This window comes from Onychomys torridus, chromosome 18, assembly GCF_903995425.1.
Source record: "Onychomys torridus chromosome 18, mOncTor1.1, whole genome shotgun sequence".
NCBI classification, from domain to species: Eukaryota; Metazoa; Chordata; class Mammalia; order Rodentia; family Cricetidae; genus Onychomys; species Onychomys torridus.
The window spans coordinates 644,811-656,840 of NC_050460.1; the positions used below are offsets into that span (position 1 = coordinate 644,811).

The 12,030-nt window shown below is 39.8% G+C and overlaps 1 protein-coding gene across 3 annotated transcripts in view; it reads right to left on the minus strand.

Moving 5' to 3' along the window:
* Kat2b (lysine acetyltransferase 2B) overlaps nucleotides 1-12,030 on the minus strand; it is a 110,973-nt gene that overhangs the window by 20,335 nt on the left and 78,608 nt on the right. For all 3 annotated transcript variants that reach the window (XM_036167719.1, XM_036167718.1, XM_036167720.1), the window contains 2 exons: nucleotides 8,588-8,724; nucleotides 1,105-1,313 (listed from right to left, as the gene is read on the minus strand). In XM_036167719.1, the coding sequence (XP_036023612.1) occupies nucleotides 1,105-1,313; nucleotides 8,588-8,724 (346 nt within the window). The remainder of the gene's footprint in view (nucleotides 1-1,104; nucleotides 1,314-8,587; nucleotides 8,725-12,030) is intronic.

Genomic DNA, 12,030 nt, shown 5'->3' on the forward strand with positions numbered 1-12,030 from the left:
CAGAGCTCAAAGTTGTGGGCAAGGGTGGCACACATTTCTGAAGAGTTCACACAGCAAGAGTAATATTACAGCAAAGAACACAACATTCACATGTAGAACTATCAAGCCACGCAGTGTGGAATCCTACCAGACTGTCTCACTCTGACTTGCCACACATACATATCACATTTCACACGGGCTGTCTGGTTAACTAGGTTAAAGTACAGCCAAATGGAGAAGTTTAATTCCTTGATGTTGGATTTTTTTTTTTTTTTTTTTTTTTTTAGATTTCATTTTTATTTCTGTAATGTTGTGGATTGAACCTAGGGCTTTGTTCAAGCGAGGTAAGCCTCCTACCAGTGAGCAACATCCTCACCCTTGGATTTTTTTTTTTCTTTAAAGCATTGGATTTTCTAGGTTAACCTATCCCAAATCCCAATAATTTTCCCAGTGTTTACAGAGCACATTGCATAAATGGGTTGTGCTATGCTCTGTACTTTGCCTGAAGACCCAACAAAGCTTTGGTGCAACCCTACCTGTGGGTATTTGGGCTATAGTGGTACCTAATTAATACATCAAAACCAAGAATGCATTGACTGGAAAGCAATGGCTAAAAAGAGTGTGGTACAGAAGAGTCCTCATTAGCTTATTATTTTTTTATTTCATTCATTTATTTGTTTGTGTGTGCAAGTGTGTGTGTACATTAGTGCATACCACTCTCCTATCTGTCTACTAATTCTGTGTGTGTGTGTGTGTGTGTGTGTGTGTGTGCACAAATGAATGCCACTCATATAGAAATCAGAGAATATTTTATGGGAGTTGGTTCTCTCCTTCTATGATGTGGGTCCCAGAACAGAACTTAGGTCACCAGGCTATGCAACAAGAGAATTTACCAATTGAGCTATCCCGCAAATCCTAGCAATTTAAACCATAAAGCTTCAATCTATTAATAAGAACCATTAAGATTTACTGACAAAATAATCTTAGTGATTTTTGACATAAAAATTAAATCAGTGTGATTATGTATCCATATCAGGAGAGGAGGCAGCTGGATTCCAAGGGCTAAGTGTCACTAAACAGTTCCCCCTTGCATTAAAGAAGGAACTAAGAATGAGTTGAACTTACGGGTCAAAAACGAGCCGTGTGATATACTCTTTGGGCATCCGGGGAAGCTGGTGAGAAAACACATTCTGTAGGCCCACCAGCCACATCAGGATCTTCTTGTTTGGTTTCTGGTTCAGGGAATTGCCTACCACGTGGAATTCAATGATACCCCTGCGCTCTTCCAGCCTTGCCGCCTCATCTCTGGCTGAATGTGCTGACAGAAAATTGGTCTGGGATCCAAGAGACAAGAAAAGATTACAAAAGGTTCTTCTTTGAAAATAGTGGACTGGAGCACATGAAAGCTTTCCCTGTTCTAATAAGACTCTGGTATGGATTTCAGGGTCATAATCATATGTGCATCCTCACCCCACAAGTTAAGAAAACAAAACAGAAAAGTGGATTAAGTGGTAGATGACTCAGTGGTTAAAAGAGTTTACTGTGCAATCAGGAGTTTGGATTCCAGAGTCCATGTAACAAGCCAGGTGCATCCTTTGTACACTTGTAACCCTAGCTTCAAACAAGGCAGAGACAGCTGTGCCTCAAAAGACTTGACAGAGAATTACAGAAAAACATACTGGATACCCTCTTCTGGCCTTTATGTGTACACAGGCATGGGAAACCATACACACACACAACAATGAATAAAATAACTAGACAAAGCATTATAAAAAGATAACATTGCATGAAAAGTCTCTCCTCTCTTCTCTCTCTCTCTCTCTCTCTCTCTCTCTCTCTCTCCCCCCCTCCCTCCCTCCATCCCTCCCTCCCTCCTCCCTCTCCTTGTCCTCCCTCTCTCCCTCTCCCTCTCATCCCTCTTCCTTTCCTCCCTCTCCCTTTCCTCTCTCTCCCTCTCCCCTCTTCCTCTCCCCTCTCCCTCTCCCCCTCCCCTCTCCTTCTCCTTCTCCCTCTCCTTTCCCCTCTCCCTCTCTGGTGTGGCAGGAGGTCCCACAGAGTATTGCATCTGGTTTGAATTCTAGAGTGTTAACACCTAGACTATGAACTGCCTTTTGTGTTATTACATTGTTACTGATACGTTTTTTCAAGAGTCTACATTTTATTTGAGTTCTCCCTGAAGGGTTCAACATGTTTACAAAACTTAGTTATAAGAGAACTTAAAAAAAACGGAGAGGTCTTGTGACTGAGAATTGCTATGGCATTTGATTCCTTCAAAAGACTTCAGGTAAGAGGTTTTGGTATTCAGAAATTGACTTGCTAATATGTAAATTGTATAACAATAAAAAAGACCTTTTTGCAAAGCAATGGTCATCAGTTTACCAGAAGCTGACTCCCCTTCTGTTTGGCTAAACCTAAAGTTCATGCTGTAATGAACCTTCTCCTCTACAGAAACACACAAAACAGAACATTGACAGGAGGGGTCACAGAACATCTCTAGAGTCACAGAACTTACAGAATGAATCTCTCTCTCTCTCTCTCTCTCTCTCTCTCTCTCTCTCTCTCTCTCTCTCTCTCTCTCCCTCCCTCCCTCCCTCCCTCCCTTCCTCCCTCCCTATCTCTGCATATATATGGAATTTATTGGAATGATTTACATGCTACAGTCTAACTAATCAAACAAAAACTAGCTGTGACCAGAAAGTCCAAGAATCCAGTAGCTGCTCAGTCCCACAAGGCTGGATGCCTCAGCTGGTCATCTGTATATGACGGAATCCCAAAGACGTCGGCTCCAGTGCCAGTGAAGGAATGGAAGTGCTAGTGCGGGCAAGCAGGCAAAGGGAAGAACCCTCCTTCTTCCATGTCACTATACAGGCTTCCAGCAGAAAGTGTGGCCCAGATCAAAGGCATGTGCTGTGGGATAATGCTTTTGTACACTGGTTGTACACAGTAGCCAGGCAGGAAGTACAGGCAGGGTAAGCAGATGAGAGGATTCTGGGATGAGGAAGGGCTGAGTCAGGAGTCACCAGCCAGTCACAAAGGAAGCAAGATGACAAGGCAGAACTTAGAAAAGATGTCATGCCACGTGGCTAAACATAGATAAGAATTATGGGTTGATTTAAGTGTAAGAGCTAGTCAGTAATATGCCAGAGCTAATGGCCAAGCAGTTATAAATAATATTAAGGCTCTGAATGATTATTTTATAAGTGGCTGTGGGTCCATGGGGGCCAGGTGGGACCCAAGAAACATTTGTCCTACAAATGGCACCCAGATGTGGTGGCAAGAGTTTCTACCTAAAACTTGAGAGAGCTTAAGAAGAGATTATAAATGTAGCTAAGAACACCTTCCTAGTTCATGTTGCTCATAGCAGGCTGGGGTACAGTGATGTGTCCCCTGGCCATGGTGGGTTTGTGGCATGTGGGCTTAAGCTATGGCATGGTAGATTTTCACCAAGGCACACAGAGGTGTCTCCAAACTGCAAGCATGGTGTGTGGTGGATATAGCTTTCACTAGTACAACAAAAAAAAAAAAAAAAAAAAAAGAAAAGAAAAGAAAAGAAAGAAAGAAAGAAAGAAAGAAAGAAAGAAAGAAAGAAAGAAAAAGAAAAGAAAGAGAAAAAAGAAAAAAAGAAAGAGAGAAACAAAGAAACAAAAGGTTTCTGGGCTACAAGCTGCTGGATGGAGGCATGGACCCACTGTGTCCCAGAGTCAGCAGAGAGCATGGCTTCCAGAGCTGGCGGCAAATTATCCCTGCCATGTTGGAAAGCTGAAGTGAGTGTAGTCAGCAGCCAAGGCTGCTGCTTCTGTCCTAACCACTCTGCAGTTTAAAGCAATAGATTCACAATAAGTCAGATTCAGATGAAATAAAACTTTAAATGGTTTACAGTGTGTGCAAAAATGTACATGGGCTTGGAAGACAGAAGAAAATGAATATAGACAGTTATATAAAAAATAGTTTTAAAAAATAAAGTCTTTAAAGAGACAGTAAAAGTAATATAAAAAATAAGCCACATAAAGATGGAAATCACACACAGAATCTGGAGTATACTGTCTTTGGGATTTTTAACTTCAGAAAGACATTTGATTGTAAAGGCTAATAAGTTAAACCAATATGTATATTTTAAAGGTATCTTGAGGTAAAGGTAACTTCAAAATTTGTGTCTAAGGATACATTTGCTTTGGAAAAGAAGTTCTGCTTTTGTTTCCACAGAAGATGAGAACCTATGGATTGCTTCCAGGCTAATATGATTTGATCAGCCAAGAGCCCCTGAAAGATGGTTCAACATCCACAACAGCTTCAAGGCAACTGGCTCAGACAATGCAGCCCACAGACTACTCCAGTTAGGACTTGACCATGTTTTAAATTTTTTCAGCATCCCCATTAGATTGCCAGTGCCCTCATCCAGCAAGAAGTAGTATAAGAAACTATGCCCAAATTCCCAAAATATTGTTTAAAAATGTTTATTTTTATTTAAAGGGGTTTGATTATAAATGCAATCTCTTTCTAAAGAACAGGGGATAATATAGATATAATAGGATGAAAGGATAGATTATTGAATCTACTTTTAAAGAGCAACAACTTCTTTTAAAATGCTATGGATTTTAGTTTATTGATACAAATTTAAAGTTAATTTTGTTATACTATATATTTCTACTCTTGTTTCAGTTATTATGTTTGTAGAACTCATTTAAAATTGTAATATATAATTAAGAAATACAGATTAATAATTAGTCATCCATGACAATCAACCTTATAGTTATGTTAGTTAAATTTTCTAGGTATACATAGATATATTTCAATTAGGTAGGTAATCTTCAAACACTTCAAAGACCTACAGAATATGGCATTTAAAATGTTTCAAAAACTTAGACTTTCTGGATAATGAGACATGTCTGCCCCTGGCAGCACCAATTTACTAAAAGAGGAAGATGGACACTCCATATGGAGTTTATCTTCTTTTTGGCAAAAATAGCCATTTGGACAAGAAACTGTTCTTGTATGGACTGCTTGACAAAATGTATTGACTGGACATGCACGACCCACAGGAAGGTAACCAATGAACTTTGCAAGGCAAGATGGTCCTTCAGGTTCCTGCTTCACAGAGGAGACTGCCAGATATTCTACAGGACACAGAGAGAAGCAACTGAGAAACTCTAGGCCAAGAGGATGAAGATGGATGCCTCAACATTGCAGAGGAACTTTGGATGACTGTCCAGGCAGCTGTATCTGTCATTTCCAGAATTTTGGAAGTTGCTTACAATGCATTTCTTATTTACTTAGGTAATATTATATCCTTCTGGGGTCTTTTGTAGTTGATGAAGTTGAAGACTAGATAGTTAAATTTTTTCTTGATTATGATAAAAGATAAACTGGATATGAAACTTTAGACTCACAAATATAGGATAGATAGAATATTTTCTTTAATTTTGCCAAAAACAAATAGACTAGATATTATAACTATAATTCTTGCTTGATAACTGTTTTGTTATATGTAAATTTACAATGTTAAAGTTAAAACCTTCCTTTCTGATTAGAAAAGAGGAAGTACTGTGGGATATCTTTCTGTATGCTGTGAATATGTGTTGCTCTTATTGGTTGATAAATAAAGCTACATTGGCCTATGGCAGGGCAGGATGAAGCCAGGTGGGAAAAGCCAAGAGAGACAGGAGGAAGAGATAGGAGAGGCACAGAGACACATGTCCAGGGAGCAGCATGTAATGGGACACAGGTACAGCCACAGAACATGTGGTGATACATAGATTAATAGTTATGGGTTAATACATACACACACACACACACACACACACACACACACACACACACATATGTACATATATATATGTATATGTGTGTGGGTGTATACACACACACACACACACACACACACATATGTACATATATAGATGGGAATTTATTGGAATGACTTAAAATCTAACAATAGCTAGCTGTGAACAGAAAGTCCAAGAATCTAGTAGTTGCTCAATCCCACAAGGTTGGATGTCTCAACTAGTCTTCTATATATGCTGGAATCCCAAAAAAGGCTCCAATGCCAGAGGAAATGAATGTGTTAACAAGGTGAAGGCAAGCAGGCAAAGAACAAAACTTTCCTTTTCCATGTCCTTATACAGACTTCCAACAGAAAGTGTGGCCCAGATTAAAGGTGTACCTATCCACCTCAATATCTGGATCAAAGGCATGTTGTCTTCCTGCCTAAAGATCCAGAGCAGAGGGGTGACTTCCTACCTGAAAAGCCTGGACTAGAGGTAGATTTATACACTTCAAACCAAATAGAAAATCTTTCACAGGTGTGCTCTCCATTCTGGGTTGTAGTTCATTCCAGATACAGTCAAGTTGACAACCAAGAATAGCCATCACATGAACCAAGACCCATCTGATGGAAGGAGAGAAACAATTCCTTCCTATGGCCTCTAACCTCCATACACATACCACAGCACAAGTGTTCCTACAGGTGCACAGACACACGAACACATTAAATAGAGAACCAGTAAGATTGCTTATCACTGTATTAGCCTGATGACCTCAGTCTGATGCCCAGAATCCACAACTGAACTGACTCCTGAAAGCTGTCCTCTGATCTCCATGCCTGTGGAGTGATTCCTTCATATAACATGGTAATAACAGAGTAGCAATAATAATGAAAAATTAAAGCTCATTAAGATAACAGGTCCCAAATCTTGAAATACACTATAAAGTAGCAGTCATATTTATAGTCTTAGCACTTCTTTTTGGAAGAGTTTTCTTTATTGATCCTGACTTAAGTCATAGTAGGATGCATGGCCTAGTGCCAGCACCTCATGCTTTAATTCACTCCATGTTGGGCAAGGAAATTTTTGATGGTTCTGCTGGGAAGAAAAGTCCTAACTGTAGCACTAGCTTTGAGGGCTCCAGCTGGTTGTCCAGGTGACCAGCTATCACTGTGGTACAAGCTACCAAGTTATTTAACAACCAGCTTGCAAAGACATCTGAAATGTAGCAGCTTTCTTGGGCATGCCAGTACACTACTAACTATAGCAACAGATTGTGAGATGGGTGACTGCCTCCCCACTTTACATCTGAGCAGACCAAGCTCTGCTCACGTGAAAAGTTACAAAAACCTTAAAGGACATACACAAAGGGAACTCAGCTTTAGGTCCCCACAGACTGGATAGTACAGAAGGAAAGAAGAATTTTAAGAGATGGTTCTGTTGCAATACTCAGTTCTCTGAATTATCTTTGGCATTGATAAAGAAACTCAGAAACAGAGCAGTGAAAAGCTTATTGATTTAATCTAGCAGAGCCACACTGAAAAGACAGAAGTTGTTTATAAACTACTACTCAGGCCATGTCTTCATTTCCTGGAAATGTCTTGAACCTCCCTGTTCCTGGATATCTTGCAGTAAGATGCCAGCAGTACTTTCAACAAAAATGTTTTACCTGGGTTGACCTAAACTATTACACAGATCCAAACAGATACATTATGCAGAACTAGCCAACAAGCCTCCAAAACAAAGGCATGATTGCAAGAGAAGAGGAAGGGCCTGGAGAGCTGTTTGGGGTTAAGGCAGACTAAAGAGACTGGGCTATGGCTCAGAGGTAAGGTGCTTGCCCAGCATGCAGGAAACCCTGGATTGGATCCCCAACACCACATGAACCTAGCATTCATTCTGGCTATATAATGACTCCAACGATCAGCCTACTACATGACACCTGTCAAAGAAAAAAAAAAAAAAAAAGACACTAAAGAGATGAAGAAATGAAAACTAAATTCCATGCTCAGGACCTAACTGAACCTCCAACAACGGCAATAAATGTTATGAATGTCATAAATTGGCAAGATGGTCGTTAGATATAGATTGCATATTAGGCCACAGGTCAGCAAACTTTTCTGTGAAAAGTCAAGTGATGAACATTCTGCAAGACATACATTCCAAGCCTCAATTGTCAAAATTTTCTGCTATGTGCAATGGTGTACAGATAACACAGTCCATGAGAACTGTTACAAGCCTAGCCTGCTGGGACACACCTTTACTCCTAGCTAGTTGGGAGGCCAAGGAAGAAAAATTACTTCAGCCCATAAGCTGAATAGCAGATCCAACTGGTACACTACAGTCTGCCAACCCTACACTAGAGAACCTTGTAACAAAGCCAAATTTACTGAGTGCTAACTCATGTGACTATACAAGAGAATTGCTTTCATATGAAACAGAAGAGATGCATTAGGTGTGAGGTATTTATTATATGTTTAAAATGCTGAAATTATTCTAAAAGGTCTACAAGAGAGGAAAAAGGAGGTAAACAAAGAGAAATGGCATGTGATCACCACTGAATCTCTAGGTGAAGTCCATGGATTTTTATCACAGACTTTTTGCATTACTTATTGAGGTTTGAAACTCTTCAAGATGGAAAGGTTTCCAATTACGTGAAACTGTAGTTTGTGGCCCTGTAATTGATATTCACCAAGGGGGAACCATATCTTGGTTAGCCATTCCTGTCCTCCCCACAGTAACCTCTAGTTACAGTGCATTCTCAGCAGCCCACCCTCATTTCTGACAGCTGGTGTGGTAGGGAGACCAGAAGGGCTCTCCCAACTGCCTGCTTGGTTCACCCTGCTGACCTCTGGTCCAAGCATCACTGCAGGATCTGTGATGGTAGACATAACCTCATTGATCAATTCCACAGGAATATCCCCCATCACTCGGGATCTCTTGGCATCCTCTGGAGCATGAGAATGGTTCATTTTCCTCTTCTCTCCTATGATGTGCCAAACAAAAGACAAAAAAACAGATGGCTTGAAATGGAAAATATTACTGATGAATCTAACTTATTTTGGGAAGAGGATATGGGGGTGAGACAGGCTCTTGCTAAGTATCCCTGGCTGATTTAATAGTCACTATATATAGCTCAGGTGAGCTTCAAACTTGTGGCAATCCTCCTGCTTCTACCTCCTGAATGCTGGTGTGATTAGGTGTATGCCATCACAATGGTCTCTCACCTTATTTTCTAATAGCACTGATGGCTGTCTGTAGATTTCCAGGTGGAAGGGAAAGGAGATCACCACCATTGCCAATTCCAGATCCATTTTAAAGATTGCCTATTTTCTAAGATGTTTCCAACTTGGCATATGAGTTATTAAAGCATGTTTTTTAATTATTAATTATTTCAATTTATTTTTATTTCATGTGCAGTAGTGTTTTGCTTGCATGTATATCTGTGTAAGGGTTGGAACTGGAGTTACAGACAGTTGTGAGCTGCCAAGTGGATGCTAAGAATTGAAATTGGGTCCTCTGGAAGAGCATCCAGTGCTCTTAACCACTAAGTCATCTCAACCCCCATGTTTCTTTTTTTAAAGATATTTTTATATGTATGAGTACTTGCCTGCATGTATGCGTGTGTGTGTGTGTGTGTGTGTGTGTGTGTGTGTGTGTGTGTGTGTGTGTTGCCCACTGAGCATAGGCATCAGATCCCCTGGAACTGGAGTTACAGGCAATTGTGAGCTGTCTGATATGGATACTAGGAACCAAACATGGGTCCTCTGCAAGAGCAGCTAGCCATTTCTCCAACCCCAAGCACATGGATCTTCATCTGCAGATTTAGAGCTTGGTTTCATTATTCTTGGAGAATTGGGAGCTAAAAGTTGTCCTTGGCTACACAGTGAGTTCAAAACTGTAATATATTCCTGTGATCATAAATGTCAAAGATAGTTAAAGACTGTTTTAATAGCCCCAAGTTCGAATTTTTTGTTGCTATTGTTTTGTGTTTCTTTTGGTTTTAAAATTTGCAGGTCTTCATAGAAAGAATCTCTGTTTTCTAACAATGTGGTAGAACAATCCCTGAGCACCCAGCAGACCAGAGCTGGGAGACAAATTTTTAGAATTCCTAGATTCTTATTTCTGTTTTTGTCTGCTTGGTCAAAGAATTACTTGAGTTTTTTCTCAAGCCTTCAGTGCTGGTTGATCTGATTATTTCCCACTTATCTCCATTTATACATCACACAATAGATGTACATATCCATGCATGTACATTATATTTATGTATATTTATATTCATATATTTTAAAAATACTAGTAAATTGTTTTATTTTTAATAAACAAAACAGGGCTGGAGAGATGGCTATGGTAAAAGACCTTGCCTTGCAAATGTATAGATCAAAATTCAGATCATCAGAACCACAAAAGCGAGACAAACATGGTGACCCACTTGTAATTGCAAGAAGGACCCTAGTGTCTCTACAGCAAGCTGGCTAGCTAGACTAACCTTCACCTGTGGGCTCTGGGTGCAGCTGAGAGACCCTGCCTCAAGGAATAAAGTGGAGATTGATTAAAGGAGGATCTTTTTGTTTTATCTGTTTGTTTTTGAGACAGGGTTTCTCTGTGTAGCCCTGGCTGTCCTGGAACTCCCTCTCTACAACAGACTGACTTTAAACTCAGAAATTCACCTGCCTCTGCCTCCCAAATGCTGAGATTAAAAGAGTTCACTGCTACCACTATCACCTAGTGAGGAAGATTCTTAACATCAACCTTGAAGATCCACACACTTGTGTACTACACACACGCACATGTATACCATACACATATGCACAAGGAAAATAATAAAAAGTTAAACAAATAACTTTAAAATGGTGAATTTTCTTTTCTCATTACAAAATGGTCCACTTTAACATTCACATGTTGTAAATTTTTGGAAGGATTGGATTATTTTACCTTAAAAAATGATACTTCACAAGGTAAGGAAGGCTACTGGCTGAGAAAAATATGCAAAGGCATAGAGAACTTTCTCCAAAGTTCCTCCTGAGAATGTGGAACATAGAAGCTTTTTCTTTTTCATTCTTTTTTTAAGGTATATAAACATGTCTCATGTGACCCTATCTGGAGGCTGACTTACTATGTAACCTAAATTAATCCTGAAATCTTGATCCTCCTGCCTCAGCCTCCCAAATGCCAGGATTATAGCATTACTACCATAACCAGCTTGTCACGAGCTTCTCTATTCTATTCTCGTGCTTGGTTTTTCTGACTTTTTTTTTTTGTCTTTTATTAATATCCTGCACTTAATTTTTATAACTGGTGTGTGTGTGTGTGTTGTTGTTGTTGTTGCTGTTGAGGCTAGAACCCAGGGCTTTGTATGTGCCTGGTAGGCACTCTACCATTGAGCTGCATCACCAGTCTAATAACTAAAGGAAAAGTAAGAACAGCTACTTGAAGTCAGGCATAGTAGTATACTCCCATAATCTCAACTCTGCAAAGACAGGCAGATCTCTGTGAGTTTGAGGCTAGCCTGGTCCACATAGCAAGTTCTAGGACAGCAGGGATACACAAAACTACCTGTACAAAAAACAAAAAAGAAGATGGAAGAGGAGGAGTAACTTTTCAATGTCCAAATGCAATTTGCTCCTTAAATATGAAGCCCAGTTAGCACACTTCCACACCATACTCTAACTTTAAAAGGTAGAGTACTATAAAGCACATAGTCTATAGAAAGGCTCCATAATGCTATGTATAATACACTACATGGCTTTGGTTCCAATTGTACCAACTCTATGAAAGTTGGTTTTGGAGATGAGTGAGGATTATCTTTAGATATTTGACCAATAAGTCACCATATTCCATGATTTGCACATGAACTTTGAAGGAGTTTCCAATAGCATTTCTTCATTTCTTGCCCATTGTGATTCCATGTTCATCCATCTGATTTGTTGTTGATGCCAGAATGAGGCAGATTCTCCACCTCAAGACACTATTTCCTTTGTTTTCAGAAAGAAAATAGATTTTCTTAGTGAACTGTAAGGGTTGTGGGCTAGGCAGCAACAAGGGGGGCCACCTATAGACAACACTGTGTATCTCAGACTGACCTGTGGTAATGCCACTGTCACAAAAACATATTTTGTGCAGTACAATGACCCCAGAGAAGTAACATATACACATGGAAGAAAGCTGTTTCCCCTTAAGTGCTTTAGGCAAGCCACACCCAGAATGAAGATCACAGAGTTGTGGGTAAGTCCAAACAAAACTGAGTGAGACTAGCTGAAAGCTGATGACTGCCAAAGGACATACCACATGG